Source organism: Scyliorhinus canicula, chromosome 2, assembly GCF_902713615.1.
Source record: "Scyliorhinus canicula chromosome 2, sScyCan1.1, whole genome shotgun sequence".
Classification (NCBI taxonomy): Eukaryota; Metazoa; Chordata; class Chondrichthyes; order Carcharhiniformes; family Scyliorhinidae; genus Scyliorhinus; species Scyliorhinus canicula.
In genome coordinates, this window is record NC_052147.1 from 60,306,588 (window position 1) to 60,334,518 (window position 27,931).

At 47.6% G+C, this 27,931-nt stretch overlaps 1 protein-coding gene across 8 annotated transcripts in view; it reads left to right on the plus strand.

Annotated features, from left to right (window-relative positions):
• Positions 1-27,931, plus strand: part of LOC119954352 (E3 ubiquitin-protein ligase pellino homolog 2) — a 260,592-nt gene that overhangs the window by 144,508 nt on the left and 88,153 nt on the right. For 4 of the 8 annotated variants that reach the window (XM_038779530.1, XM_038779556.1, XM_038779547.1 and 1 more), the window contains exon 3: positions 13,589-13,718. The exons of 1 other annotated variant lie outside the window; for it this stretch is intronic. In XM_038779530.1, coding sequence (XP_038635458.1) covers positions 13,589-13,718 — 130 coding nt within the window. Of the gene's footprint in view, positions 1-13,587; positions 13,719-26,039; positions 26,185-26,207; positions 26,387-26,417; positions 26,630-27,931 lie in introns of those variants that run through there. 3 more of the 8 variants (XM_038779579.1, XM_038779583.1, XM_038779563.1) reach the window with 3 other exon arrangements.

The window sequence follows — 27,931 nt, forward strand, 5'->3', positions numbered from 1 at the left end:
ACAGCCCTGATCACTCTTTTTTGTTTCTTTCTCTCTCTCTATCTCTTATCTCTCTCACCTAATGGCATGTAAATGACCTTTCTCTCTATAGTCAGATTGAAGGAAGTTCAGTCCAGCTGCAGGCAGGATTAGGAACCCTCTTTAAAATCTTGTGTGGGGAAAGCTATCACAAGCTGAAACTGAGGAGAAAGTGAGACCGTGAGTCTTAAGAATCAAACCAGCCTGAAGCTATTCTTTTGAGTGAAGGCCCAGAGGAAACACTGCAGCCTGGTTCTGTCTGAAGGTTCCTGCCAGAAGACTTCTCATTAGCAATCCAACCAATGGTTTAATCACTCCGTGTCCTGGGAGGACAGCCTGCTGCTGTAACGACTTCAACATCTGACGCAAGCACCCTCATCTTCCATTTCATATTATTCCACTTATTAGTTTTACCCCTCCTCCTCTCTCTGCGTGAGTCTGTCTTTTGTGTTTTAAAAAAAATAAATGTAGAGTATCCAATTTTTTTCCAATTAAGAGGCAATTTAGTGTGGCCAATCCACCTACCCTGCACATATTTTGGGTTTTGGGGGCGAACACGGGGAGAATGTGCAAACTCCACACAGACAGTGACCTAGAGCCGGGATCGAACCTGAGACCTCAGCACCATGAGGCAACATTGCTACCCACTGTGCCACCGTCCTGTCTGTCTTTTGTGTGTTTGGGTAGAAGGTGGGACAGTAAAAGGGGGAGTAGTATGTAGCGAGTAGGAGTAGCATATCTTACCTCTATTTTTGTCAGAAATAATTGTTGTTTCACTTGCAAATCTGGTGCCTGTAAGCCATTGGAACAGTCAAGGACCAAAGATCTCAGAAACTTGATACAAATTATTGGTTAATTCATTTGTGTTGGGACTCCGGGGTCTGTGGGGCTGGAATCGACCATGCACTAGCCCAGGGTGTCATAACAATTCCCCGTTGAAGGCAATGAGTACTATTGGATGGGATATAAAAAACAGTGTTCCACCTGATCTGGGGGGTTTCTCACATGGAAAACTAAATTAAGATTACCTCCATGGTGTATGAAGGGTTGTTTTGTTCAGTCATTTAATCAAATCGCTTTCCATATTCTACATGCATCTTAAAAGCCCCACAGCATAACTTGAAGAACAGCATAATTTCTCCTGATATTCTACATATACCAGACTAATGTTTTTTGCTGTTCATGGGATCTGGCTGTGCACATGATAGCTGCTACCCACTTACTTTCATAGCTGTTAGAAATGTTTTCTTTGACATGCTTTTGAAAGAGATGATGAAGTGCAATATAAACACAAGCCTGTCTTTAAAAACCATATATGAACAATTTTCCTAATTATGAAGAAAAGTGCTAACTCTGATCCAATTAAAGTTTGAAACTCTTCTGACTATGGTTATAAAAGGCTAGCGAAATTAACACTAATTCGATCAGAAGGAAACTACTCAATTCTCTCAATTAAGCCTATTACAATGGTTTATTGAGGGAAGCCTGTTTAGTGAGAGCTAGTAGCAGAGCATTGCAGATACCTTTTAATTAAAAGTAAGAATTTGTGAACAGGCATTGCACTGTCAATTCAATTCAGAAATATTTTTGTTTGCATTGTTAGTACCATGTATTCACAAACTATTGACATTTCAAGGGCTGCCCAGTTTTACCAAAAATACATGCTTCATTTAAACAGCTGGGGAATGCTGATGCTGAAAATGCTATCAAGTACTAGTTTTTTCAGAAAATATAACCCCATTATTTGTCTGGTATTTCTCAATGTATAATTTATTCTCCAAAAATGATTCTTGACGAATACCTCACTCTTGCAGAATGCACTGTTTTTTCACAACAATTGAAAACTTACTAAATACAAGTCAAAATATCTACAGCATGCAGTGCTGCAACTCGCCAAGGCTCCTTTCATAGCACTTCTGACACACTCAACCTCCACTACGAAGAAGAGCATAGGCAGTTTGTGCATGGGAGCATCACCAACTGTATTTTCCCCTCCCAAGTCACAGACTTTCCTGACGTGGAAGTATATGGCTGACTCATTGTCACTGCATCAAAACCCTGAAACTGTCTACCTGATGGCAGTGTGGGTGTATCAACATCATGTGATCTGCAATGATTCAAGAAGGGAGGTCATCACCACCTTCTGAAGTGCAATTGGGGATGGACAATAAATGTCAGTGTGGCCCACATCCAATTAAAGAGTAAAAAGAAATTCCTGGTTCTTTCATACCAGTGTTAACATTTGTTTTGCAAATTAATTCTAGCCTCTAGATATGCCTGCACTGTCGTCTTTTTGCAGTGTTCTGAATCTGCGACCCTTAATTTCTGCCTGCTTCCTATCCAAGGATCAAATGAAATAATCCTGATTGGGATGTATGAACCATACGTATTGTGCATGCTGGCAACAAAATAGTTGACATTTTATGCAGAAATTGTTGGCAACACTCAGCATGTCAGGCAGCATCAGTGGGGAGCAATACCCCGAACTCCAAGGCATGTTTGGTGTGGTGGTGTCGGATGGAGTTATGGATGAGATGCAATTATAGGTTTCCCGAAATGTTCGAGAGGTTTCTAATGTGAAAAGTCAGATTGATGGTACAATCATGTGGCATAAAACTGCAGCTGAACTGGGTCTATGGGGTGGTGATGATAAGGTTGTTTGTGGGGTGGTGGAGAGCAATATGATTGTGGTGAAGGCATCGGGAGGTGCGAGGAAGGGAAAAGGGTGGTATTAGGTGGTGATGGTGTGTCTGATCACATGTAGGGGTGGGTGTGAATAAACAAATCATTAGTTGTGGGAAAGATTGACATGGGGGGAAAACACCTCCTGACTCTCAAAGTGCAGTAAACACTGAAGTTCCGAATTTTACTCATCTCGTATACTTTTAATATGGTAGCAGGGTCATTTGGACTTCAAGAGGTGGTCAGCCCTGCCCGTTTGTGAGTCACTCCAGGCCCAGTTAGTTGGTCAGGGTGACAAATCACAGCCAAGGATGGAAAGAGTAAATATTTGGTGGTGATGGCAGAAGAGCTAGATCCTTTGGGGACAATGGCTTCTTACAGGCAGAGAATCTAGAGAAAGTAACTTCCCAGTTACTTAGAGTGATCATTGAAATTGAATATGGCAGGCTCTGAAGAGCAATTGAAGGGGAAAGGGCAAGCCCATGAAATGTGGTGAAATGAACAGAGGAGGACCTGCCATGGAGCAGATCACTATTGCCTACCTCCTTTTAAAATGAAGGCATGTAGCCTTCTTAAAGGATTTTAGTGCAGACCCACCTCCTGTGACTGGACTACTCAACCTCCCTTCATCCAGCTTCATAAAACCAGGTGCTGTCTGATTTGCAGTTCCTGTTTCAGGTTCTGTAGTTTTAAAAAAATTTAGAGTACCCAATTCATTTTGCCAATTAAGGGGCAATTTAGCGTGGCCAATCCACCTACTCTGCACATCTTTAGGTTGTGGGGGCGAAATCCATGCAAACACAGGGAGAATGTACAAACTCAACACAGACAGTGACTCAGGGCCAGGGTCGAACCTGGGACCTCGGCGCTGTGAAGCAGAAGTGCTAACCAGATGGGGTTGCGGCTATGACTAGCTAAGCCGCACATTTGGAAGCTCCTGCAACAAAGGTGTTTTTGGGCCAATTGGAGGGCCCCAACGGCGCTGAAAAAACGAATCCCGGTGGGGGAAGGTCCCCTGAGGAGAACTAGACCGATTTTATGGTCGGTACCCGGAGCGGAGCGGCAAGAAAAACGGCAGCAGCTCCCCAAAAAAAGCGGGGGAAGAAAATCAAAATGGCGGCCGGCGGTGCACCGGAGGAGTGGAAGAAATGGGCGGAGGAGCAGCAGGCCGCTCTCCTCCGTTTTTTCACGGAGATGAAAGTGGAACTCTTAGAGTCCATGAACGCGACGGCCACCAGGTTGGTGGGAGCCCAGGCGATCCAAGAGGCGTCGATTAAAGATCTGCAGCAGGAGATGGCCGCGAGGGAGGAGGAGGCCACAGTCATCGGGGCAAAGGTGGAGGCGCACGAGGCACTCCACACGAAGTGGCAGAGCCGCTTCGAGGAGCTGGACACTCGGATGAGGAGGAAAAATTTGAGGATCCTGGGCCTGGAAGAAGGCCTGGAGGGGTCGGATCTCTCGGGATATGTGGCGGAGATGTTGAGCTCCCTGATGGGGGAAGGGGCCGGTCCGGCGCCCCTGGAATTGGAAGAGGCATACCGGGTCATGGCCAGGAGGCCTAGGGCAAACGAGCCCCCGAGGGCGGTGCTGGTGCGGTTCCAGCGGCTAAGTGATCGAGAGAAAGTCCTGAGGTGGGCTAAAAGGGAGAAAAGCAGCAAGTGGCAGAACTCGACGGTAAGGGTGTACCAGGACTGGAGTGCGGAGGTGGCAAAGCGGCGGGCCCGGTACAACCGGACAAAGGCGGTGCTACACGCGAAAAAGATCAAATTTGGAATGTTGCAACCGGCGCGCTTGTGGGTCACCTACAAGGACCAACATCATTATTTCGAGTCCCCAGAGGAGGCCTGGACCTTTGTACAAGAGGAAAAGTTGGACACGAACTAAAACCTGGGAGCACCGGCGGTCGTAGCCGCCGGGGGACTCTTGATTGTGCAAGTGGCCCTTTTCTTTTTCAGGCCAGGTCGGAACTGGGTAACAGTTTCGTGGAGTGTTTGGGGTGTTTTTTCTCGAACGGTTGACTTTTCTGAATATTTTGAAGGTTTCGAGTTGTTGGGTGTTTCTGTATATTTGTACTGTTGAAATCTCTATTGTGGGTCGTTGGCTTCTTATGGGGTGTTTTTTCCCGTTTCCAATTTCCCTTAGTTATTTACCCCTCCTACCCTTTTTCTTTGGGTGCTTGGGGGGGTTTTTTGGTTCTTTTTTTTCTTTTCGGGTTATGGTTATCTGCGGTTATTTATACTGTTTGATGGAGGGTGATGGTTGGGCACGCGGTTAGTTGATAGTTAGTTAATTATTTTGTTATTTAAGTATGTAGTTAAGTATTTATGTATTTAGTTACCATTGGGTATTTGTATTTATAGCATTAAGTTGGGGAGACGGGACGGGGGGGAGCGGGTTGATTATGCGGGTCTTTCTCGGGGGTTTAAGGGGATCTTTCACGGGCGCAGATGGGTGAACCGGGAGGAGTCGGAATGTGGCAGGAGCAGCCGGGTCAGCGGAGACCAGCTGACTCTCGGGAGTACGATGTGGGGTACATCGCGGCTAGGAGGGTCCTAGCCAGGGGGGGGGGGGGGGGGGGGGGGAGGGGGGGGGTGGGAAGGGGAGGGGACTGGGGGGGGGACACCGGGTTGCTGCTAGAAAGACCAGGGACGAGAAGGGGAGAGCCGGGGGGGGTGGGGGGGGGGGGGTGGGGGGGGGGGGGGGGGGGGGGGGGGGGGGGGGGGGTGGGGGCCATCGCTATGGGAAGCGGGTCAGAAAAGAAGGGATGACCCGGGGCGAGCAAGGGACAAGACATGGCTAATCGACAGGGAGTAGGGACGGGTCGCTCTGCGACCCGATTGATCACGTGGAACGTAAGGGGGCTGAATGGGCCGGTCAAAAGATCAAGGGTCTTCTCACACCTGAAGGGACTGAAGGCTGATGTAGCAATGCTGCAGGAGACTCATTTGAGGGTAGCAGATCAGGTCCGCCTGAGAAGGGGTTGGTGGGACAGGTGTTCCACTCAGGCTTGGATATCAAGAACCGGGGGGTGGCGATTTTGGTGGGAAAGAGAGTGTCGTTTGTGGCGGCAGAGGTGGTGGCAGACAAGGAGGGCAGGTACGTGATGGTGAGGGGTAGGCTGCAGGGAGAGAGTGTGGTACTGGTAAATGTGTATGCCCCGAACTGGGACGACGCGGGTTTTATGAGGCGCCTGCTGGGCCTCATCCCGGGACTGGAGGCAGGGGGCCTGATCATGGGAGGGGACTTTAATACGGTGTTAGACCCTGGGCTGGATAGATCGAGTTCCAGGACGAATAGGAGGCCGGCAGCGGCAGAGGTGTTAAGGGGGTTCATGGAGCAGATGGGAGGGGTAGACCCATGGAGATTTGGTAGGCCTAGGGTGAGGGAGTATTCTTTTTTCTCCCACGTCCACAGAGTGTACTCTAGGATCGATTTTTTCGTATTGAACAGGGGGCTGATACCGAGAGTGCAGGACACGGAGTACTCGGCCATTGCGATATCGGACCATGCACCACATTGGGTGGACGTGGACATGGGGGAGGCGCGGGACCAACGCCCGTTGTGGCGCCTGGATGTAGGGCTGTTGGCGGACGAAGAGGTGTGCAGAAGGGTGAGAACGGGCATTGAGAACTATCTGGGTACGAATGACACAGGTGAGGTGCAGGTGGGGACGGTCTGGGAGGCCTTGAAAGCAGTGATTAGAGGAGAGCTGATCTCCATAAGGGCACACAGAGAGAGGAAGGAGAGGCAGGAAAGGGAGAGGCTGGTGGGGGAGCTCCTAGAAGTAGATAGGAAATATGCGGCGGCGCCAGAGGAGGGGCTATTAAGGGAGCGGCGTAGCTTGCAGGCCAGGTTCGACCTACTGACCACTAGGAAGGCGGAAATGCAGTGGAGAAGGGCGCAGGGTGCGGCGTATGAGTACGGGGAAAAGGCGAGCAGGATGCTGGCACACCAGCTTCGTAAGCGAGATGCAGCCAGAGAGATTGGGGGAGTGAGAGAGAGGGGTGGGGATGTAGTGCAGAAGGGGCAAGAGGTGAATAGGGTCTTTAGGGACTTCTATAGGGAATTGTATAGGTCTGAACCGCCGAAGAGGAGAGGGGGAATGAAGAACTTTCTCGACAAATTGGGGTTCCCAAAGGTACAGGAGGAGCTGGTGGAAGGGTTGGGGGCGCCGATAGAGCTGCAGGAGCTAATTAAAGGGATAGGCCAGATGCAGGCGGGGAAGGCGCCGGGGCCGGATGGGTTCCCGGTGGAGTTTTACAGGAAATTTGTGGACTTGGTGGGTCCAGTGCTGGTGCGAGCCTTCAATGAGGCGCGCGAGGGGGGGGTTCTGCCTCCAACAATGTCGCAGGCCCTGATCTCCTTGATTTTGAAGCGGGACAAGGACCCGGTCCAGTGCGGGTCCTACAGGCCTATCTCCCTCTTAAATGTAGATGCCAAGCTGTTAGCAAAGGTCCTGGCAACCAGGATAGAGGACTGTGTGCCAGGGGTAGTCCATGAAGACCAGACGGGGTTCGTGAAGGGACGCCAACTTAACACAAATGTTCGGAGATTGTTAAATGTGATTATGATGCCAGCAGTGGAAGGGGAGGCGGAGATAGTGGTAGCGCTGGACGCGGAGAAGGCATTTGACAGGGTGGAGTGGGAATACTTGTGGGAGACGTTGGAAAGGTTTGGGTTTGGGGAGGGATTTATCAAGTGGGTAAAACTGCTCTATTCAGCTCCGATGGCAAGTGTGGTAACAAACGGGAGGAGGTCAGAATATTTTGGGCTCCATCGAGGTACCAGGCAGGGATGTCCCCTATCTCCCTTACTCTTTGCATTAGCGATTGAGCCGTTGGCGATGGCACTGAGGGGTTCAGGGGGGTGGAGAGGACTGACAAGGGGAGGGGAGGAACATCGGGTCTCGCTCTATGCGGATGATTTGTTGTTGTATGTGGCAGACCCGGAGGGGGGAATGCCGGAGGTAATGGGGATACTAGCGGAGTTCGGGGACTTTTCGGGATATAAATTAAATCTGGGGAAAAGTGAGGTCTTTGTAATACACCCGGGAGACCAAGGGGAGGGAATTGGGAGGCTCCCCTTCAAAAGAGCAGTTAAAAGTTTTAGGTATTTGGGGGTGCAGGTGGCAAAGAACTGGGGGACCCTACACAAGTTGAACTTTTCCAGACTGGTGGAGCAGATGGAGGAGGAGTTTAAGAGGTGGGACATGGTGCCGCTGTCGCTAGCAGGGAGGGTGCAGTCAGTTAAAATGACGGTCCTCCCGAGGTTCTTGTTTTTGTTCCAGTGTCTGCCCATCTTCCTCCCCAGGGCCTTTTTCAAGAAGGTAACGAGTAGTATCATGGGGTATGTGTGGGCACATGGCACCCCGAGAGTTAGAAGGGTCTTTTTGGAGCGGAGTAGGGATAGTGGAGGGCTGGCGTTACCCAACCTTTCAGGATATTACTGGGCGGCAAATACATCGATGGTACGAAAGTGGATGATGGAAGGGGAGGGGGCAGCCTGGAAGCGCATGGAGAGGGCGTCCTGCGGCAACATAAGCTTAGGGGCACTGGTAACGGCACCATGGCCGCTCTCTCCCACGAGGTATACCACGAGCCCGGTGGTGGCGGCCACCCTCAAGATCTGGGGGCAGTGGAGGCGACACAGGGGGGAAGTGGGAGGTCTGATAGGGGCACCACTAAGAGGGAACCACAGATTTGCGCCGGGAAACACAGGAGGGGGATTCCAGAGCTGGCAGAGGGCGGGTATTAGACAGCTGAGGGACTTGTTTATAGAGGGGAGGTTTGCGAGCCTGGGAGAGCTGGAGGAGAAATTTGGGCTCCCCCCGGGGAACACGTTCAGGTACCTCCAAGTGAAGGCATTTGCCAGACGACAGGTAGCGGGGTTCCCCGCGCTCCCCGACAGGGGGGTGAGTGATAGGGTGCTATCAGGGGTCTGGGTCGGGGAGGGGAAGATCTCGGACATCTATAAGATTATGCAGGAGGTGGAGGAGGTACCAGTAGAGGAGCTGAAAGATAAGTGGGAGTTAGAGCTGGGGGAACAGATAGAGGACGGGACATGGGCAGACGCCCTGGAGAGGGTTAACTCGTCGTCGTCATGTGCGCGACTAAGTCTCATTCAATTTAAGGTACTGCATAGAGCCCACATGACGGGGACAAGGATGAGTCGGTTTTTCGGGGGTGAAGACAGGTGTATTAGATGTTCGGGAAGCCCTGCGAATCATGCACATATGTTTTGGGCATGTCCGGCACTGGAGGAGTTCTGGAAGGGGGTGGCAGGGACGGTGTCGAGAGTGGTGGGGTCCAGGGTCAAGCCAGGATGGGGACTTGCGATCTTCGGGGTTGGGGTGGAACCGGGGGTACAGGAGGCGAGGGAGGCTGGAATATTAGCCTTTGCGTCCTTGGTGGCTCGGAGGAGGATCCTGATTCAGTGGAGGGACGAAAGGCCTCCGAGTGTTAACACCTGGTTAAACGACATGGCAAACTTTATCCAATTGGAAAGGATCAAATTCGCCCTGAGAGGGTCGGTGCAGGGTTTTCCAGGCGATGGCAACCCTTCCTAGACCTCTTGGATCAGAGATAGAAACTGAGGCCATGACAGCAGCAACCCGGGAGGGGAGGGGAGGGGGGGAGGGGGGGGGGGGGGGGGGGGGGGGGGGGGGGGGGGGGGGAAAACGACGAAGGAAGTACGGTAGCGGCGGTGGCACGGGCAAGGCCTGCCCGAGGACGCTGCTAGAATGATAAGTTGGTCTGACTGTCGGTTCGCCGGCGGGGGGGGGGGGGGGGGGGATGCGCGGGTAGGGGGGGGGGAGGGGGAGGGGGGGGGGGGGGGGGGGGGGGGGGGGGGGGGGGGGGGATTCTTTTTCTCTTTCTTGTTAAGTAGGGGGGTTGTGACTTTGTGTTGTTATAATTTAAATGTAAATGTAGGGGGGGTTAAAATGTTTGTATTTTGAAAAATTCAATAAAAATTATTTAAAAAAAAAAAAAAAAAAAAAAAAAGAAGTGCTAACCACTGTGCCACCGTGCTGCCCAGGTTTTGTAATTTTTAACCTTTAACCTGAACAAATTGAACCATTTTTGGGGAATAAAATCATGCTCAACACTACAGGCCAATTACTTTCCTTACATTTAATAATGTTTTTCTCTTCATAGATGCTGCATGACATGGTGCTCTTTTCCCCCAGCGTTTTCTGTTCCTCTTTTAGCTTCTGCGTGTGAAGTATGTTGATGTGTAATCACTGTAGTGATGTGAGCAGATTAAAGCTCTTGAGTTCTGCCGCATCCAGTTTATAAATTATGGTGGATACTTAACCAGGGGAGGAGGCTCCACAAATACCCTCCTCTTCAATAATGGGGAAGCCAAACGTGCCAGGGGAAAAAGTCGAGACTGAACCATTTGCAACAAACTTCAATCAAAAGTGCCGATTCGCTGATCGATTTTGGTCATTTCCTCTGGTCCCCAGCATCACTGAGGCCAGTCTTCAGTCAATTTGATTAATTCCGTGTGATATCAAGAAATGAAATGAAATGAAAATCGCTTATCGTCACGAGTAGGCTTCAATGAAGTTACTGTGAAAAGCCCCTAGTCGCCACATTCCGGCGCCTGTTACGGGAATCGAACCGTGCTGCTGGCCTGCCTTGGTCTGCTTTCAAAGCCAGCAATTTAGCGCAGTGTGCTAAACAGCCCCTTGTTTTGGATTGGATTGTAAATTGGATGTAGGAAAAGACTTTCCAGCCCTAGCAACATCTGGACAGTAGTACAGAAGACCTGGGGGGGGGGGGGGGGGGGGGGGGGGGGGTGTTATTCTTCATTGGTTAGAGGCATATCTTTTTTTTAAAATTTAGGGTACCCAATTATTTTTTCCAATTAAGGGGCAATTTAGCGTGGTCAATCCACCTACCCTGCACACCTTTGGGTTGTGGGGGTGAAACCCACGCAGACACGGGGAGAATGTGCAAACTCCACACGGACAGTGACCCAGGGCTGGGATTCAAACCCAGGTCCTCAGTGCTGTAGGCAGCAATACTAACCACTGCGCCACCGTGCTGCCCATTAGAGGCATATCTAACACAAAGGAAGATGGCTGTTGTTGGAGGCAAGTTGGGTGGAATTCTGTGAAAATGGGCTATGTCACCACGCACGCAAGAAAGCGGGTGCGAATCACTCTGGACTTTTTTTCTAGAAAGTCCAGAGCGATTCTTCGTTTCGAAGGGGGCTAGCAGGGCCCCGGAGTAGTCCACGCAGATCCGGCTGCCGATACGGGGCTCTGCAGTTCCGGCCACGGGTCCGCGCATGCCTGCGGCGGCCCCGCACAACATGGCAGACCCACACAGCAAGCTGGCCCCAACAATATAGCCCCCCCCAGATTGCGCGCGCCCGCTGATCGGTGGCCCCCCAATTGCGAGCCTGGCTGTCCTTGGCCCCCCCCCCCCCCCCCCCCCCCCCGGTGACATACCCCCATCAGAGCGGCTGCCGCCACTCTGAGCTCCCGCCGGGTGGAACCATGAGTGAACACGCCGGCGGGAACTTGCCCAGCTGCCGCCAGAGAATCGCCGTGGGGCCTCTTCAGTGGCCCCCGACCGGCTCCGCGTCGACCATGCTTGCGCGACTGGCGCCGATTCTCCGGTCCGTGGAGAAATGCGGGAAAGTGCCAGACCTAATCGCGGGTCTGACGCCCCATTCTCCGCCCCCGCGCTAAGTGCGATTTCGGCAAGGATGCTCTGAGAATCCTGCCCGTCATCTCTGCCTCAGGACATTGCTTCAGCAGTTCTTTAAGATAGTGTCCTAGACCTAACCAGCTTCAGCTTGTTCAAAATAAAGCTAGAAGTGGGGATGCTCAGTGACGAGATGTTCAATACCATTCACAACTCCTCAGGTGCTGAAGCAGTCTATGCCCACATACTGGACAATATTGTTGGCATGGGCTGAGTAACTAGCTAGTGTTATAATCGCCGAGACCAATAACTTAAAAACAAATCAAACTTCCAGTAGATAGCTGAAAGGATAATATTAAAAAAGACTTACCATAACTACTAGACTAAAAGCTCTATTGGAGTTTTTTTTTGTAGGCAATTTATACCTTGAACCACAGAACAGAATGTTCTCCTTTTACTTTTTATACAATTGAAAAATGCCCTTTATAAGAATACTTAAACTTTTTGCACGGTCCCTGAGGTAGTAATTTGATTTTTCCCAGATCCAGTCCAAAGTGATTCTTCCCTCCCAAGGATTTATTTATGTTTTTTCCTTTCCCAGCCTGAAAACCTTTACCCCAGAACTGTCCATTATGATGATTTTCATTCACATTCTCCTCGCACAAGCCAGTCAAATCTTGCCGCCTCATTTCAAATCCTCAGAATAGGTCTTTTTTTATTCGAGCATGAGCTCACACCTTCATTCCTGAATAGTGAACCATAGAGACTTTCAGTCTCTACCTTCTTCCTCTCACTGATTTTGGAAATCTAACTGTCTTGAGAGTTTGGGAGATATTTTAGAAACCCGTCTCCTCTCAAAGCCCGACTTCATGGCAGAGTGAATCACATGGGCATTGTATTGAGGTAGAAATGCTGATTAGCTATCCTTGAGAGTCCAACTCTCTTTTATCTTTGAAGAAAATGGGACTGTTTAAAGCCTGTTTACAACCTGATGTTCTCATCACCTTCTTGGGACTTTAGACCAGCAAGCTGACTACTATAAACACAGCTGATGTTGTAATTGTCTCCAAGCAACGCCTTACACCTTCTATCAAAAGTAACCTGGGTTTCCCTTAATCTTTTAACAGCTGCATCCCCCAGGCTTGCCGTCAGGTGGACCTCAGAACAGGTCTCACAACTCCCCCTCCCCATTCTACTTCAAATTAAAGACACAGTCCCAGGTTGTTCCAGTGAGAGAATAAGACGTTTGAAGGAGAGACGCTGCCATTATACTTTTATTTCCACTCTGGTTCCTTTATACGTTACAAAATCTTGACGGTTTCCCCATTTCACTTGCCCTGGGACCAAACCAAAGTGTGCCACTGCTTTCATTAATTCATTTTGATTTTGCCCCATGTTTCTGCTTGTCTCCAAGGTATAAGGTTTCTTAGGATCCTTCTATTAGCATCCAGTTAAGCGTTCTTCTATCTCTCCTTAAGCACCTCACAATTGTGAATTCCCCATTCAAGCATAGCTCACTACTTTCTTGCTTCGTGACTTCACATCAGAAAACACCCTCGATTTCTGATAGCCTCCTGATACTGGTCTTAAGCTCCTCGCAATCTCAAAGCTGGTTCTGGGCTGACTTTAGCTGTCTTTGTGAGAAATCACACCGATTTAAAAAAAAACAAAACTACTGTCACAATGTTGCACACCAGGGATTTCCAGATAGAAACTCAAATTAAGGGCTGCTAACTTCAAACTTGTCCTTTTGATTTGAAAGGTATATGGATACTTTAAGGCCTTCCCTTCTTTACTGGTTGCTTTCAAACCCTCCTTTGATCTAAGGAAATTAGATGAATATCTCAAAGGAGAAATTGCAATCATACCAGAATCATTAGCTCTGTAGTTAAATTAATAGTGAATAACTCATTGTTTATTGTTTGAATTGTAATTACCTTAGGTGTGTTAACCAATTTCTCATCCAGCCTTTTCCATTTAACTTGCATTTAAGCATTCAATTCCCAAAGCTAAAAATTATACACTTAACCCACATGAATCATTTTTCTAAAAATGATACCAAGGTGAAGTGGTTATTCTTTAGAGATGGCTTGTTGCGTTTCAGGGCATGATTTGTTCCTACATCTTTGAAACAAGCTTACTGATCAGAAACATTTATAATTGTAGATTATGGGTAAATTATTGCATATTTTAATAATAAAAATTTATTGCAACTTCTCTTTTGCTCACAGATACAATGGTTCTCTTCCAAATGGGGACAGAGGACGCAGGAAAAGCAGATTTGCTCTTTATAAACGATCCAAACCTAATGGAGTCAAGCCCAGTACAGTGCATGTTATTTCCACTCCCCAGGCTTCCAAGGTATGTTTATTGATTGGGAGAACATTTTATTTATCATCACAGTAGAGTTTGTACCACTTAAGCTTCCTTGTTGGCCTAATTTCTTCTCCCTCAATTATTTTCACTTTTGGCTTGCGTAAGTAGGGTGAACAGATTTGCAAAAGTCAAAACTGGGATAAGTCATGGGAAGGCAGGGCTCTGATGATTGACAAGTTGAAGTCTCGGGGAGGGCAGTTGAAGTTAGGAGGTCATAAGACATGTCAAAGGATATGTCCAGTCAGAGTTGGCAACCCTATTAAGACACCCAAATATTGAAAACAGCACGCGGGAACGACATACTCTTGTTTCAATGGCTGCTTTATTTTCTTTTTGAAAAAAACAAACTAAGCTTTGTTTGTCACAAAATCCCTGGCAAAGTCTGCTATTCCACTCTAATTTTACTGTACAATGCACAATAGCAAGACAATTCTCTATTTAGAAGCCTGTTTATTTTCATTTGTTCATTAATAGCTGACATTTTCAGCCTGAAACTGGACTTTAAACTATGTGGAAGATTTTGTTTGCACCCAGCGCCACAAGTATGAAACCTCAAAGGGAGGTTTGGTTGAACATGCCACAGCTCAACCGAACTTTCCTGCCACCTTCCTCTGTGCTGATTGATGGTTTATTGATAGATGCTGTCCAACTAGCACCTCAACTGCAGCTTGCAGATGGTGGAAACTGCTGTCAATCCTGTCACCCAGAGGCTGAATCCCTCCTGGCTCCCAGGTAACCATGGGGTTAATTTATAGAAGGTCATTATTCCATGTCTTTCTATAAGTTAACCCCAGTTCCTCTCTCTGGTTCTGTGCAGCTGGCCTTGATTCTCTTCAGCAGGCCTCCCCTGCAGCTGGTCTCTGTCTCTCTCCGGCTGGCTCACGCCAGCAAGCCTCCCCAGCTCTCTCCGGTGGGCCTCACCCACAGTTGACCTCCTGGCTCTCTCCAGCCAGCCTCACTCACAGCTGACCTGGCTCTCTCCAGTTGGCCTCACGGAGTCTCCGATTAGCTAATTGGTGTGTTCTAATGGAATGGCCACCAGTGCAGCAAAAAACTGTCAGATGCTGGGGAGAAAGTTATTTTCCTGTGAACACCGTTAGCAACCGGCATCTTTACACACCAGCTTAGTGGTTGGCGACAGGGTAGCATTCCGCTTCCTTAGATGCAAGAAGGTTTTTTGCATCTGCCATCAGTAAATTGAATGAGGACTGGCTTTGATGGGAGGGGTCTCGGGTAAACTGAAAACCTGAGCATTTGTGCAATTTGAAGAAAACGGTTGGGATACCACGACATTTAGTGAAAACCCGGGACTGTCCCGCCAAAACCGAAAGGTCTGGTTACTCTAGACATAGCATTTCTGCGATATTTTAAAATTATATTGTCTTGTGCTTGGGACTCCATAAGACAAATAAAATTTAATGATATACTTAATATGTTCGCCCAGTGAGTTTGCTGGACTCGACCAAGATTAATGCATCAATTTAATTTCCTGGGATTGTGAATGGAATTTTGAATGTAAAATTCTTCATTAATGTTGTTTTTTGAGAACATGAATAATCTGTTATGTTCCCGTGCAATGCTGACAGCTGAAAGTGAGGGAGGGTGGACAGCTTGTTGCAGACCTTTACCTATCTGCAACTGAATGCAGTTCAAGGATGCATAAAAGTGAAGCCAAAAAGTACTTTTCTGTCCATTTATTTGGGAAGCTAAGTGCCTTATTATATGTATGGTTAACGTAAATTAATCATCACCTTTACTTCAGTTTCTGCTTGATGTAATGTAACTTTTGAAACACTTAAGGTTAACGTTACTGTAGTTTCAAGTTGTCAGACTGAAGTAAGTGATTTGAGTTTTGGCAAATAATCTCTTTAACTATTTGATCTTCACAACAGTTCCATGTAGCTGCACCAATATCAAACCATCGTTTTAAACTTAATGAAAATACTTAAAATTTATCCTAATCCTAATCCTAAGGCCTGTGTTGGTGTTTTCGTGCTAAAAAGACTGGCAGGACATTGGGTTGTTTGTTAATATCAAACATTTCATTGACATTCCACGCTGGGGTACAGAGTCACTTGCAGTCGGGTTTGCATGAGTGTAACAAGTTGGTACTACAAAATGCCTCCAGAATACTTTTCAACTTTACAAAAGTTTTTATTGCAGCAGCAGCATTACAATGTTAACCTTAAAATTAGTGTTCAGCGTTGGTGGGCATGGATGTCCGTGTTCAATAAAACTGTTGGGCTACCAATGCTGACATGGCAAAACCTGTTCACTCTATGTCAATGTACGTTTTAGGGTTTCTGAGCAATGGGTTTCCAAGCACAGTTTCTGATAAAAATTAGACCATAAAGTCAGTTTGAATACTGGTCCTGCACCACTCCCTTCCAGAACATGATAGGGTCCCCCTTGTCCTCACTTTCCATTCCACTAGCTTCCGCATAGAAGACCCTATGCTATTTTTTGCCAACTCGAGCATGATGCTACCGCGAAACACATCTTTTTTTCCCCCCCCGCCACACCCATCGTCAGTTCCACACTGAGCCTGAGAAAACTTAAGCTACTGATAGAAGTGATACAAGAGATTCACAATTGAGTAGTGACTTTACCACCTCCTCCCTCACCCACATATTATATTTAATTCCTTATTAGTGACAACCTGCCCCTTTTTTAAGTGAAAGAGACACATTTAAGTTACAAATCCTGGGCAATTTTCTGTCATGTTTTTTCATTCAATAGAGATTTGATGGAAAGTGCTCACATTTATTTTACATGGGAACCTTAACAGTCTTAAACTTTCTTTCAAGGTATGAACACTTTGAATTAATGAGCATCCAGCTTTGGAATTAGCGTTAATTTGTTTGGTTTCCTTGTGATGTTTTGAAAGCCATTTTGAAAAAATGCATTTCGGGTATAGGACAGGGTTTTTTGTCAGGACCCTCATATCGGGATCAACTCTGCATTATGTGGGGAACTGTCGTCCAGCAGTGATGTCCATCTTTTTCTCCTCTCTCTCTATCTCTTTCCCTCCCCCCTGACTGAATTTGCCACTTTGTGTGCCTGGCACCCGATTAATGACAATGGGTGGACTCTTGAAGCCAAAAGGAAACCCTCCTGTGTGAAAAAACCATCTGTGTTTTCAGATGAGAGCATCTGAAGATGTGATAAAAATAGATTTCAGGTTACTATTCTAGAACTCCCCCCCCCCCCCCCCCCCCCCCCCCGCAGAGCCGCCTGAGACCACAGTGAGGGCCTCAAAAGACGATCTGTCATTGGCCCAATATCGGAGAGACCAAACTCAGACTGGGTGATCGCTTTGCTGAGTACCCTCGGTCTGTGCACGTTCAGGACCCTGACCTTCCCATTGCTTGCCGTTTTAACAAAATACCCTGATCCCATGTCCACATGTCTGTCCTTGGCCTGCTGCAATGTTCCAGTGAAGCTCAACGCAAACTGGAGGAACAACATCTCATCTTCCGGTTAGGCACACTACAGCCTTCCGGTCTCAACGTTAAATTCAATATGATTAGCTCTACCCCACCTCAACCCATCTGTTTTCATCCCATTTCATTTTAACTGCCTTTTATCATTTCTTTATTTCTTGTCTGTCTTAATATATATTTAACCCCCCCCCCCCCATCTTATCCACCTTTCCTTGTGCTTTATCCTCTTTGCTTCCCCCTTCCCCTCCCCCCACATCTACAGTTTACCCTCTGATGTTAGTTTCTCTGCTATTTGGCATTTCACATCTTTTGTTCTCTCTGGGGACTGCCATTAGCACTTTTTCACCTTGGTTTCTGTGGCCATTAGCACCTGGTTTCCCTGGGTTTCTGTGGCTATGATTCATCTTTCATTCTCACTCCATAGTATAAATATTTCCCACTTTCTCTGTTAGCTTTGACAAAGAGTCATCGGACTCAAGACATTAGCTCTTTTCTCTCCCTACAGATGCTGCCAGACCTGAGATTTTCCAGCATTTTCTCTTTCAAGTAAAAAACAACTATCCTTACAGATATTTGCCTCGTTTTGAAGTGAATATATTTTGGTATTCCACCTATTTTGTTGTCAATGAAACACTCTCCAGTTAATGAGGTGGCACTGATCTTGCACCTATGCCCTCCCTTCCAGAACATGATAGGATCCCCCTTGTCCTAACTTTCCATCCCACTAGCTTCCGCATTCAAAGGACGATCCTCTGCTATTTTCACCAACATAAGAATGATGCTACCACGAAACACCCCCCCCCCCCCCCCCCCCCCCCCCCCCACACACACCCTCTGTCAGCATTCAGCAGTGACTGCTCCCTCTGTGACACCATAGTCCACTCCTTCAGCACCTACCCTTCCAATTGCAGAAGGTGCAATACCTGCCCATTTACCTCCTCAAGGCCCCAAGCACTCCTTTCAGGTCAAGAAAAGCTTCACTTGCACTTCCCGTCAATCTGTTCCATTGTATTTGCTGCTCCCAATGCAGCCTCCTGTACAATACGAAGACTAAACACAGACTGGGTGATTGCTTTGTGTAACACCTTCGCTCAGTTCTCAAGCATGACCCCAACCTTCCTGCTGCTTCCCATTTTAACTTGACACCTTGCTGTCACACCCATATGTCCATCCTAGGCCTGCTGCAATGCTTCATGAAGCCGTTCGCAACCTGGAGGAGCAGAATAGAATCTGGTTGGGCACATTGCAGTCCTTGGGACTAGACGTTGAGTTTGGCAATATTGTGCTAATGTTTCTACAATTTGCACATCCTTTTCCATTCACACCTGGTTACAAAAGACATTTGAAGAGAGTACCTATTTTATGGGTCTGCAGATTACAAAGCTTCAAACACCTTTATTCTTACAGCACTTTAAGGCTAGTAGGAATCTATAGAGTAATACTGAAGATGGATTTTTGGGTCCATTTGCAATGATAAACTGATTTACTCACCAGTTTTACTTTGAGGAAAATATGGACCCAATGGCTTTTGCAGGAAAGGCTGAGAATATTTTCTGTGATTTTTATTCCACAATGTTCTGTTCCCTCCCATCATTTTGTTTTCATGGAATTAGCTACTTTCCCTCTGGTACTTTGGTCAAATGACCTTGGCAGTGAATGTCAGCAATTCAGTTGCAGGGATTATCATAGCTAGGTCTAATCCTATATTCGTCAGAGCAGTAGGGGAGTCCATGGCTGGGATTCAGAGAGTAGGAACCCTGTTAATTTCTTGCATTATTCCATGAGCATTGATTTTTTTTTTTTAAACACCCCATCCAGCTGAGATCAACTCAACCAGCATCTGGAATCAAATTTGGGATAATTTCTTTCATATTGGATCAGCTAATCATTGACATAAAGGACTAATATTTTATGAAAGTGCTGCCACATCATTTCCTCCTCCTACCTCCTAATTGTTGTACCAACCTGCACCAGGAGTTTACTGGTGGCAAAATATTCTTTAAAACATTCATTTTCTTTCTCTCCTATTTTTCCCGTTTTCCCCCCTCAAAAGGACAAAGCTTGATTAAATTGATTTTGTCTAAGGCACTGCCTATAAATGACAAGCTTGTTATTTTTTTGAACTGTGCCTGTTCAGCTTTCTGGAATTCTTCCTGCATTTTGTAATGTTATTGAGTATTTAAGGTTTGTTTTTAATCATCCTACTGATGCTGACACCCACTTTTAGCGATTACAATAATAGATCCATATGTGCCCATGAGAAATGTTGGCCAGGAAATGGCCTACTGATCCACCTGGCCTTCTCGTACAATTGTGGTGTCTTACGCTGGGAAGCCTGGCAGCAGCAAAAAATCAAGTATGAGCTGAATTCATATATTGGTCAATTGGAAGAAATAAATCTCGAAAATTCTCCTCTGACTACTATGGGCTATTGAAGATTAGTCCAGGGCAGACCCTAAGATATGGAGGTCCTTTGTATGAGGAGATTTCTGCTGCAGTCAGAAACTTCCTTAAAAGGCTCAGATTACGAAAATATATTTACAGGGTAACTGTTTTGCAGTGAGTCATGAAGAAACTATTGGAGACGAGGGGCTGGACTTTCATGTCCCGGTGGCGAGCAAGGAGGTGGGCAGATGTGAAATTTTGCGCCACAAGCTGGCATGCCAATTTGCTGGCGCCATTCTGTGCTTGCTGTATTTTTCCAGAGGTGGGATGGGGGTAGCAGGGCTACCCACACGAGTGGTAGTTGCTAATTAAGGCCCCTTTAAAGGCTTAATAAGGCTTATTTTCCAGTTGACTTCCAGGTCCCCTTGGAGGCAGCTTCCCGGTGGTAGAGTGTGGTCAGCACATTGGGTACGATTTTGAGGTCCTCACTGCCTGTGTTTTCCCCTCAACAATAATGGTCTGGCTGTTGAGTCTGAAGTTTAAAAAGTTGGGAGAGAGGGCACCTCCATCTTGCTCTGCTGAAAGGTCACAGACCTTGGGCGATCTACCGGCCATGTCATGGAATGGTGGGTGAAGCCTCCTGCAGGCTTCTCAGCAGCCACTAAGACTCACGGGATCTACTCCGTGCGTGTGGGGGAGGGGGTGGGAGGGAAAGAGAAGGCCAAGGTCACTTAGAGATCAAGGCAACCTTTCAAAATGGCGACCCGATCTGAGTTGAGCTCCCCAGCGATGTGAGCTAAACTGGTGAGAAACTTCCCAGGGCCAAAAAAGTGACTTAAGTGTTGTTAGCAGTGGGGAGCTCACCGGCAGAGGTGGTGGGAAGCTCCCAACCAAATCTGCCACAAATGACACATAGAAACTTGAATAGGTTGTGCTGTTGTCTAGAGGCTATAAGTTTGTCATTATTTTTCCAAATGTTTTAAAAGTAAGTTGATTTTTTTTAGTAGCTTCAAAAACATCAAATAGCTATAAGGAAACTTCCAGTGGCGGCCATGGAGTGAGCGGCCGCATATTTGGCTCCCGCTTAAGGCGGTATTTTTTGGTCTTTTCCCTGTCCGAAAGTCAAAGTTTTCCATAGCAAGAGGCGCAGGAGTACCTATAGAAGGTGTTAGTCCTCTGGTATGGTTGGTGGATGAATCCACAAACTAGGAGTGGAGCGAAAAGAAAGGAGCTGCTGGAACAGGAGCGTCTTCGTGATGTGCCACAGGAAAAGATAGCGGAAGGCAAGGGGGCTGTTCTACCCACCCGGTGGTCAATAGAGCAACAATTGGGGTTTTTGAATGCAAAGTTCAGCCAGCAGAGAAAAGAGGCCCTGGAAGACTGGGGAATCATTCCAGAAGACAGATTCTGAGGATCGTGGGTATGCCACAAGGCATCGAAGGTGTGGGAGCTGGCACATACGTGGCCAAAATGTTGGATCAGTTGATGGAGAGGGAGCAGGCCTTTGACCGGCTCCTGGAGGTCGACCGAGCGCACAGGGTGCTGATGAGACCGCAAGCGAATGAGCTGCCAAAGGCGATGGTGGTGCAGTTGTACCGCTTTCTGGATAAGGAAAAGATCCTCTGATGGGCAAGGCAGATGAGAAAGTGCACCTGAGAAGGGAGCGAGCTGCGGTTGTATCACGACTTTGGTGCAGAACTGAAGAGGAGGGCCGGGTTTAACCGGGTCAAGGCTGCTCTCCTCAAGAAGGGGGTGAAGTTTGGAGTGCTGTACCCAGCCCACCTCTGGGTGACTTTCCAAATACGTGAGTATTATTTTGGCAAGCCAGAGGAGGCAACAGAGTTCATGGGGGAACAATGGGCTGGCAGGAGAGTGAGGACATTGAACTTTGGAGGAGTTTGTGCAAGTGTTACTTTGTTTGTTCTCTGAAAACTGAAAACTTTTCCCTTTTGAAGTGTTTCTTTTGTTATGATGGCGGGGTTTTTGAAGGGCAGGACTTTTATGGGGCAACATCAAAGGTGAGTTCACATTTTGCTGCTTTTTATAGAACTGTGAACGGGGGGGGGTGGGTAGGGAGGTTGGAGGCCTTTGGGCAGGGGCCTCCATGCTAGCGGGGGTGCAGTGGGGGGTTGGCATGAGGTAGGCACAGGGGAGAGGGAAGGAAGGTTGCTGACAAGGGTGTGGTTGATGTGGCGCAGTTGGAAAAGGATTGATGAGGGTGGGCCTGGAGGGTCACGTAACATGGGCCAGGGACTGGCCCAAAAGGGGATATGGTTGATTGGCAGGGGCAGGAACCCCCTCGACCAGGCTGGTCACGTGGAACGCAAAGGGGTTGAATGGGCCAGTCAAACGGTCACGTGGGTTTGCGCATCCGAGTCTGAAGGCGAACATGGCCCTTTTGCAGGAAACACCCTTAAAGATAGGGGACCAGACAAGGTTGAGGAAAGGATGGGGCAGGCGTTCCATTTGGGACTGGATATGAAGATGGTCGGAGGGGTGGGTGGGGGGGGGGGGGGGGGGGGGGGGGGCAGTGCTGGTGAATAAGCGGATGGCGTTCGAGGTGGGGAATATTGTGGCAGACTCGGAGGGGGGTGTGACCCGTGGAGGTTTGGGAGGCCGAGGGTGAAGGAATTCTCGTACTACATCCATGTGCGCTTGGTGTACCCCTGGATCAACTTTTCTTTGTGCTGGGTAAGGCGTTGCTGGCAGGGTTGGTCGACTCGGAGTATTTGGCGATGCACTGCATTGGGTGGATTTGCGAGTGGGGGGAACAGTGCCAGCGCCCGCAGTGGAGGTTGGATGTGGGGTTGTTGCTAGATGAGGAGGTATGCGAGCAGGTGAGGGCTGCCAGGGTGAAATCTGCCACCCGAGGTCGTGTGGAGCTAATTGATGTGGGGGAGGTCACGGCCACCATAAGGAAGAGTATGAGTTGCCCAAGCGCAGCAGAGGAATACCTGCAGGTCCGGTATTTAGTCAGCAGAGAGGTGCTGTCTTTTCCTGCGCTACCGCCCCTGGGTTGCAGGATAAGGTACTGTTGAAGGAGGAGATGTGGTGGGGAAGGTGTCTGAGGTCTACAAGGGGCTGATGGATTGGGAGGAGGCCGGGGTGGGGTACATAAACTGTAGGTGGGAAGAGGAGGGAGGAGGCCAGGATGTGGGTTAAGGCCCTGCGGAGGTGAATGAGTCCTCGTGTGCGAGGCTAAGCCTTATTCGGGTTAAAGTAATTCATAGACACATATGACAGTAGCACGGATGAGTAGGTTTTTTGAGATGGTAGAGGATAGGTGTGGGCGGTGCACGGGGATGCCCGCAAATCATGTCCACATGTTTTGGTCATGTCCGAAGGTAAAGGGATTCTGGCAGGGGTTTGCAGACGTAATGTCCAAGGTGCTGGGGTTGAAGGTGGCCCCGAGTCCAAATATAGTAATATTTGGGGTGTCTGAAGACCTGGGAATCCATGGGGTGGGAGAGGCTGATGTCTTGGCCTTTGCCTCCCAGATAGCCCGGAGATGGATCTTACTTGGATGGAGGGACTCTGAGCCACTGAAAGCGGGGGTGTGGGTGAATGACCTGGTGGATTTCCTGAGGCTGGAGGAGGTCAAGTTCGTCCTGAGGGGGTCGGTTGATGGGTTCACTCAGAGGTGGAAGCCATTAATTGACTTCTTTAAGGAGGATTGAGGGGGCAGCAAATGGGACGGGGAGTTAAAATGGGAAGATAGGATGGGAGAAGGGGGGAGTGGGTGTTGGGTTATTCATAATGTATGATTTTTCTTCTGCTTTGGTTTGTTTTTATGAAAATGACTGCATAAAATACTTTTTTTTAAAAGAATAGCTGTAAGGCTTCAGTGGAGCAGATAATATGAAGTTCTGTGCTGCAACTTGTAGAGAGAAATAAACACATGGGGCCTTTACCATCTGTCATTTGGCACTGGAAGTAAATCTGGCATATGCTTGGGCAAGCTAAGGATTCAGATTCTGATATGTAATACTTTTGTGAGCCTATAAGATAATCTAGCTAAACTCCTTGCCTTTTCCTTTGAACCTGACCCAAACTTATGATTTTCAATGTAGTATTTGATCTGAAAGCTTAAATGAAAGTGAATGTTTTGCATTCCGAGTCTTGATGGATGCACTGTACAGATCGATTGCTATTTGCTTTGTTATCGTTCGTTGGGTGTTTAGAGGTGGTGAATACCTGGCAATTTCTAGTTCTAATAAAAGGCCCGAAATTTTATTTTGCTTTTCTTCATTGTAAAGAAACTTTCTTTAAATTCCGCCACCTTTTTCTTGACAAGTCATGATCCTTGCCATGCTTGCCTAACGGTGAATCCCACTCTGTGTATTTGACTGTGGATTGTGTTGTAGTGTACTGAAGACCATGAAAAACGCAATGTTTGTTTGTTTTATTCTTTCTATGACAGACAACTAATTTTTTGAAATCATTTACCATTCTTTGTAGTTCTGTTCAAGTCAATATGACCCTTCTACCGAACTGAAAAGGAACAGAAATATGATGAATTCTATACTTGGGACAGGAGGGTGGGGCAGAATGAAAAGTTGCAATTAAAGAGAGATTGACAAAGATGGCATGGATATGGGACAAATGGGCTATTAATGGTGCCAATAGGGCCTGACGATTGTTAATAGTAGAAAAGGTAGGATAGCCGAATGTGTCAATAGGAGAACAGAGATCGTGCTCAGTGGAAACAAAATAGAGCTAGGAACATTGACCATGTGGGGGAGCCATGATGTGGAGATGCCGGCATTGGACTGTATGAGCACAGTAAGAAGTCTTACAACACCAGGTTAAAGTCCAACAGGTTTGTTTCAAACACGAGCTATGTTGGTGGGGGAGGGGGGAGGGGGGGGGGGGGGGGGGGGGGGGGGGGGGGGGGTAGCGACCTTGGTTGTGGAAAAAGGCAGACATGTCCGAAGTGCTATTTTTGAAGGTGGCACCATTGGAACAGATGCAATGAAGGTGGAGAAACTAGAAGAATAGATAGACCATGTGAAAGTGAGGGGTGGAAATTCAAAGCAAAATCGATAGACCTCCGTGAACATGGGGTGACAGTGGTTAGCACTGTTGCATGAGCGCCAGGGACCCGGGTCTTTGTAGGTTTCCTCCGGGTGCTCTGGTTTCCTCCCACAGTTCAAAGATGTGCAGGTTAGATGGGCTTACGGAGGAGATAGGGCGGGATGTGTGCTGAGGTAGGGTACTCTTTCAGAGGGTCGGTGCAGACTATGTGGGCTGAATGGCCTCCTTTTGCACTATAGTGATTCTGTGACTCTATGATAAATTCTTCCAGGTCCAGACATATGGACTCGAAACATTAACTGTGTTTCTCCCACCAGATGCTGCCAGACCTGCTGAGTTTATCCAACATTTTCTGTTTTTATTTCAGATTTCCAGCATCTGCAGTAGTTTGTTTTTATTCTCTTCTTGTGCAGCATCATAACCCAAGTGACTTCTGGAATTGAGGGAATGAGCAACAATAGCACTAATTTGAGGAAAAAATTGAGGTGCACCTGTTTTGGGTGGGGGAGGGGGGGGGGGGGGTTGCGATTTACCTTATTTACCCAATTTTATATTGTGCAGCAGAACATAGCTTGCACTGCTGACTGCTTCGATGATCAACAGTGTGTGAAGCTAGGATATGTTCAGCTCCCTCTAAAATTAGGGAGCTACACTGACAGAAAGGAAGTTGCTGCCGAATGTTAGTCCTACAACTAGAAACAAAGAAAATGGAGTACCAGGGTAGAAAGAAGACACCCGGACGCAACATTGGAGACCTTCCTCAAGGTACTTGGGAGGAGAGAGATCTTGTGTTCGTGGCGAGCTAGGGGCCATCAAGGAATGACTTTTGAAAGTCTGGCTCAAGATCTGGCAGTAGTGCTGCAGTCATGTAGCACTGAATGCAACTTAAAGGGCATCTCCTGCCCAACACTCCATTAACTTTCCACGCTGCTCAATGCTCTATCATTCACCTGGCAGCAGCCTCCAGCTATTCAGCATGGCCATCACTCCACTTAAACACTGCAACACAATTACTGACATTTTTCCCTCAGGGCAAGGTCACACAAAATAGAAGGGAACAGAGCAAAACCAGAGGGGGACAAGAAAGCCTGCATCCCCTGAACCCTGTGGAAGGGGTGGTACTTTGCATCTTGGGCACGACTTCAATATAGCCCATTGCTCCTGGCACTATCAAGAACATTGAGGATGACACTATGGGTCGGATTTTCTGGCCCTTCCTGTCAGCAAGATATTCTGGTCCTGTTGAAATTCACCCCTTTGGCGGCTTATGGGGGGGGGGTGCTGAAAAATCCCAGCCTATGTTTCTATCGTATCCCTTCTCAACTTCCACCTTTCCTTCATCCTGCTATCTGACATGAAGTACAAGCTGCAGATGGTGTGACCTGTTGCTTTCTATCTTTCCCACCCTCACCGTGGCCCTCTCCTTCTTATTTTCTGCTTTCAGATACCCAAGAAATGCCGTTTGCCCAGATACAGCAACATGGAAGAAGAGTGAAGCCAGCCGCATATCACTCAATTGCTCTTACACTTGAGCCACCAGCTTACCATGTAAACTTTAAAGACTTGTATAGAGTTGGAGTCAGCACGTGGTGAGTCTCTGGGGCTGTTGCCTGGCCAAGGAGGAAGGATGGCTTATGTACCAGCTTACCAGAGGGTGAGGTTGCAGACCAGTTCTGCTAAGAATCTGAGATGAGGGCGTCAATGTGGCACCATACAGGAATACTTTGAACACGTGTACTATGATGTTTGGTGCATTGGCAGACTGCAAGACTGTCTTCGCTCAAATTTCTGGTGAGGCCAGAGATAGTTGTACCCAATGTTAAGCTGGAGAGAATTGAGATTTGTCAGAGGCCGTTGAACAACCAGTCTGACAATACAAAGATAGCAAAGGGATTGAGATAGGTGATGGAGACAAGGAAGTGGCTGGGTGTCGTCAGCAAATATTGTCAAGGGCAACATGTGGATGAAGCACAGGAGGATGCTAAGGAAGACTGTAGGTGTGAGAAAAGATGCTCTGGTGACTATTACCAGCAGGTGGGCTATCTTTGCTCTTGAGGCGAATACTGAAGTCATGGAATGGTTTTGGCGGATGATGTCTGTTCCAAGCTGCCTTCAGTCAAGAAAATATTTTTGAAGTCTTATCCCTATTATGTAAGCACTAGAATACCTGCTTTGCACACAGCAAGATTTCACAAACAGCAACGAAAAAATGACTGGTTAAAATGTGTTTTTCATATGGTGTTTGAAGAATGAATGCTGTTCAGGACATTGGAAGAGCACCTGCTCTTTGAAAAGTGGAATCCTTTATACTCCTGAACAGACAGATGTATCCTTAGGTTAACATTACATCTGAAATGTGTAATCCATTTTCATTATGGACTGAAATGGCAGTCTAAATTGTGTGCTTATTAGGGTGGCGCAGTGATTAGCACTGGGACTGCGGCACTGGAGACCCAGGTTCGATCCCGGCCCTGGGTGACTGTCCGTGTGGAGTTTGCACATTCTCCCTGTGACTGAATGGGTTTCACCCCAACAACCCAAAATATGTGCAGGTTAGATGGATTGCCCATGCTAAATTGCCCCTTAATTGGGAAAACAAAAATAATTGGGTACTCTAAATTTATTTTTTAAAAAGTGCAGATGTGGGACTTGAGCCCATGCTCACTTCACTTAGTGGCAAGAGAGTTATCATTGAGCCAAGCTGACGCATCAGATTTCCGAGCACCCAATTTTTTCTGATTCTCTCCTATATGCTGAAGATCTTTACGCATGCTTGGGAGAGGGAAGCTCCAGGGTGGGATGAACGAGGAGAAGCAAAATCAAATATAATACAATCCTAAAGGAGGTGCAAGGGCAGAGGGACTCGGAGGTATATGTGCAACAATCGTTGAAGGTAGCATAATCGATTGAGAAAGTGCTTAATATAGCATATGAGATCCAGGTCTTTTTAAATTGATGTATCGCGTACGAAAGCAAAAGCTATGATAAACCTGTATAAAACTGGTTCAATCTCAACTGAGTATTGTGCCCCCTTCTGGGCCTACACTTCAAAAGGATGTAAGCCATCAGAGAGGATGCAAAGAAGATTCACGAGAATGGTTCCAGGGATGGACTTCAGTTTGGTGGATAGATTGGAGAATAGAAGGTGTTCTTGGAGAAAAGAATATTAAAAGCAGATAAAAAGAATAGGTATCTGTCACCAGCACCCCCCCCCCCCCCCCCGCCCCCCCCCAAAAAAAATCCCATCTAGGCAGGGGTCCTTGAGCATCCCCCACCCCACCTCTAAGGGAACGCCACCCCTCAGCCAGATTCCTTGCATGGACAGCATAGCACCCA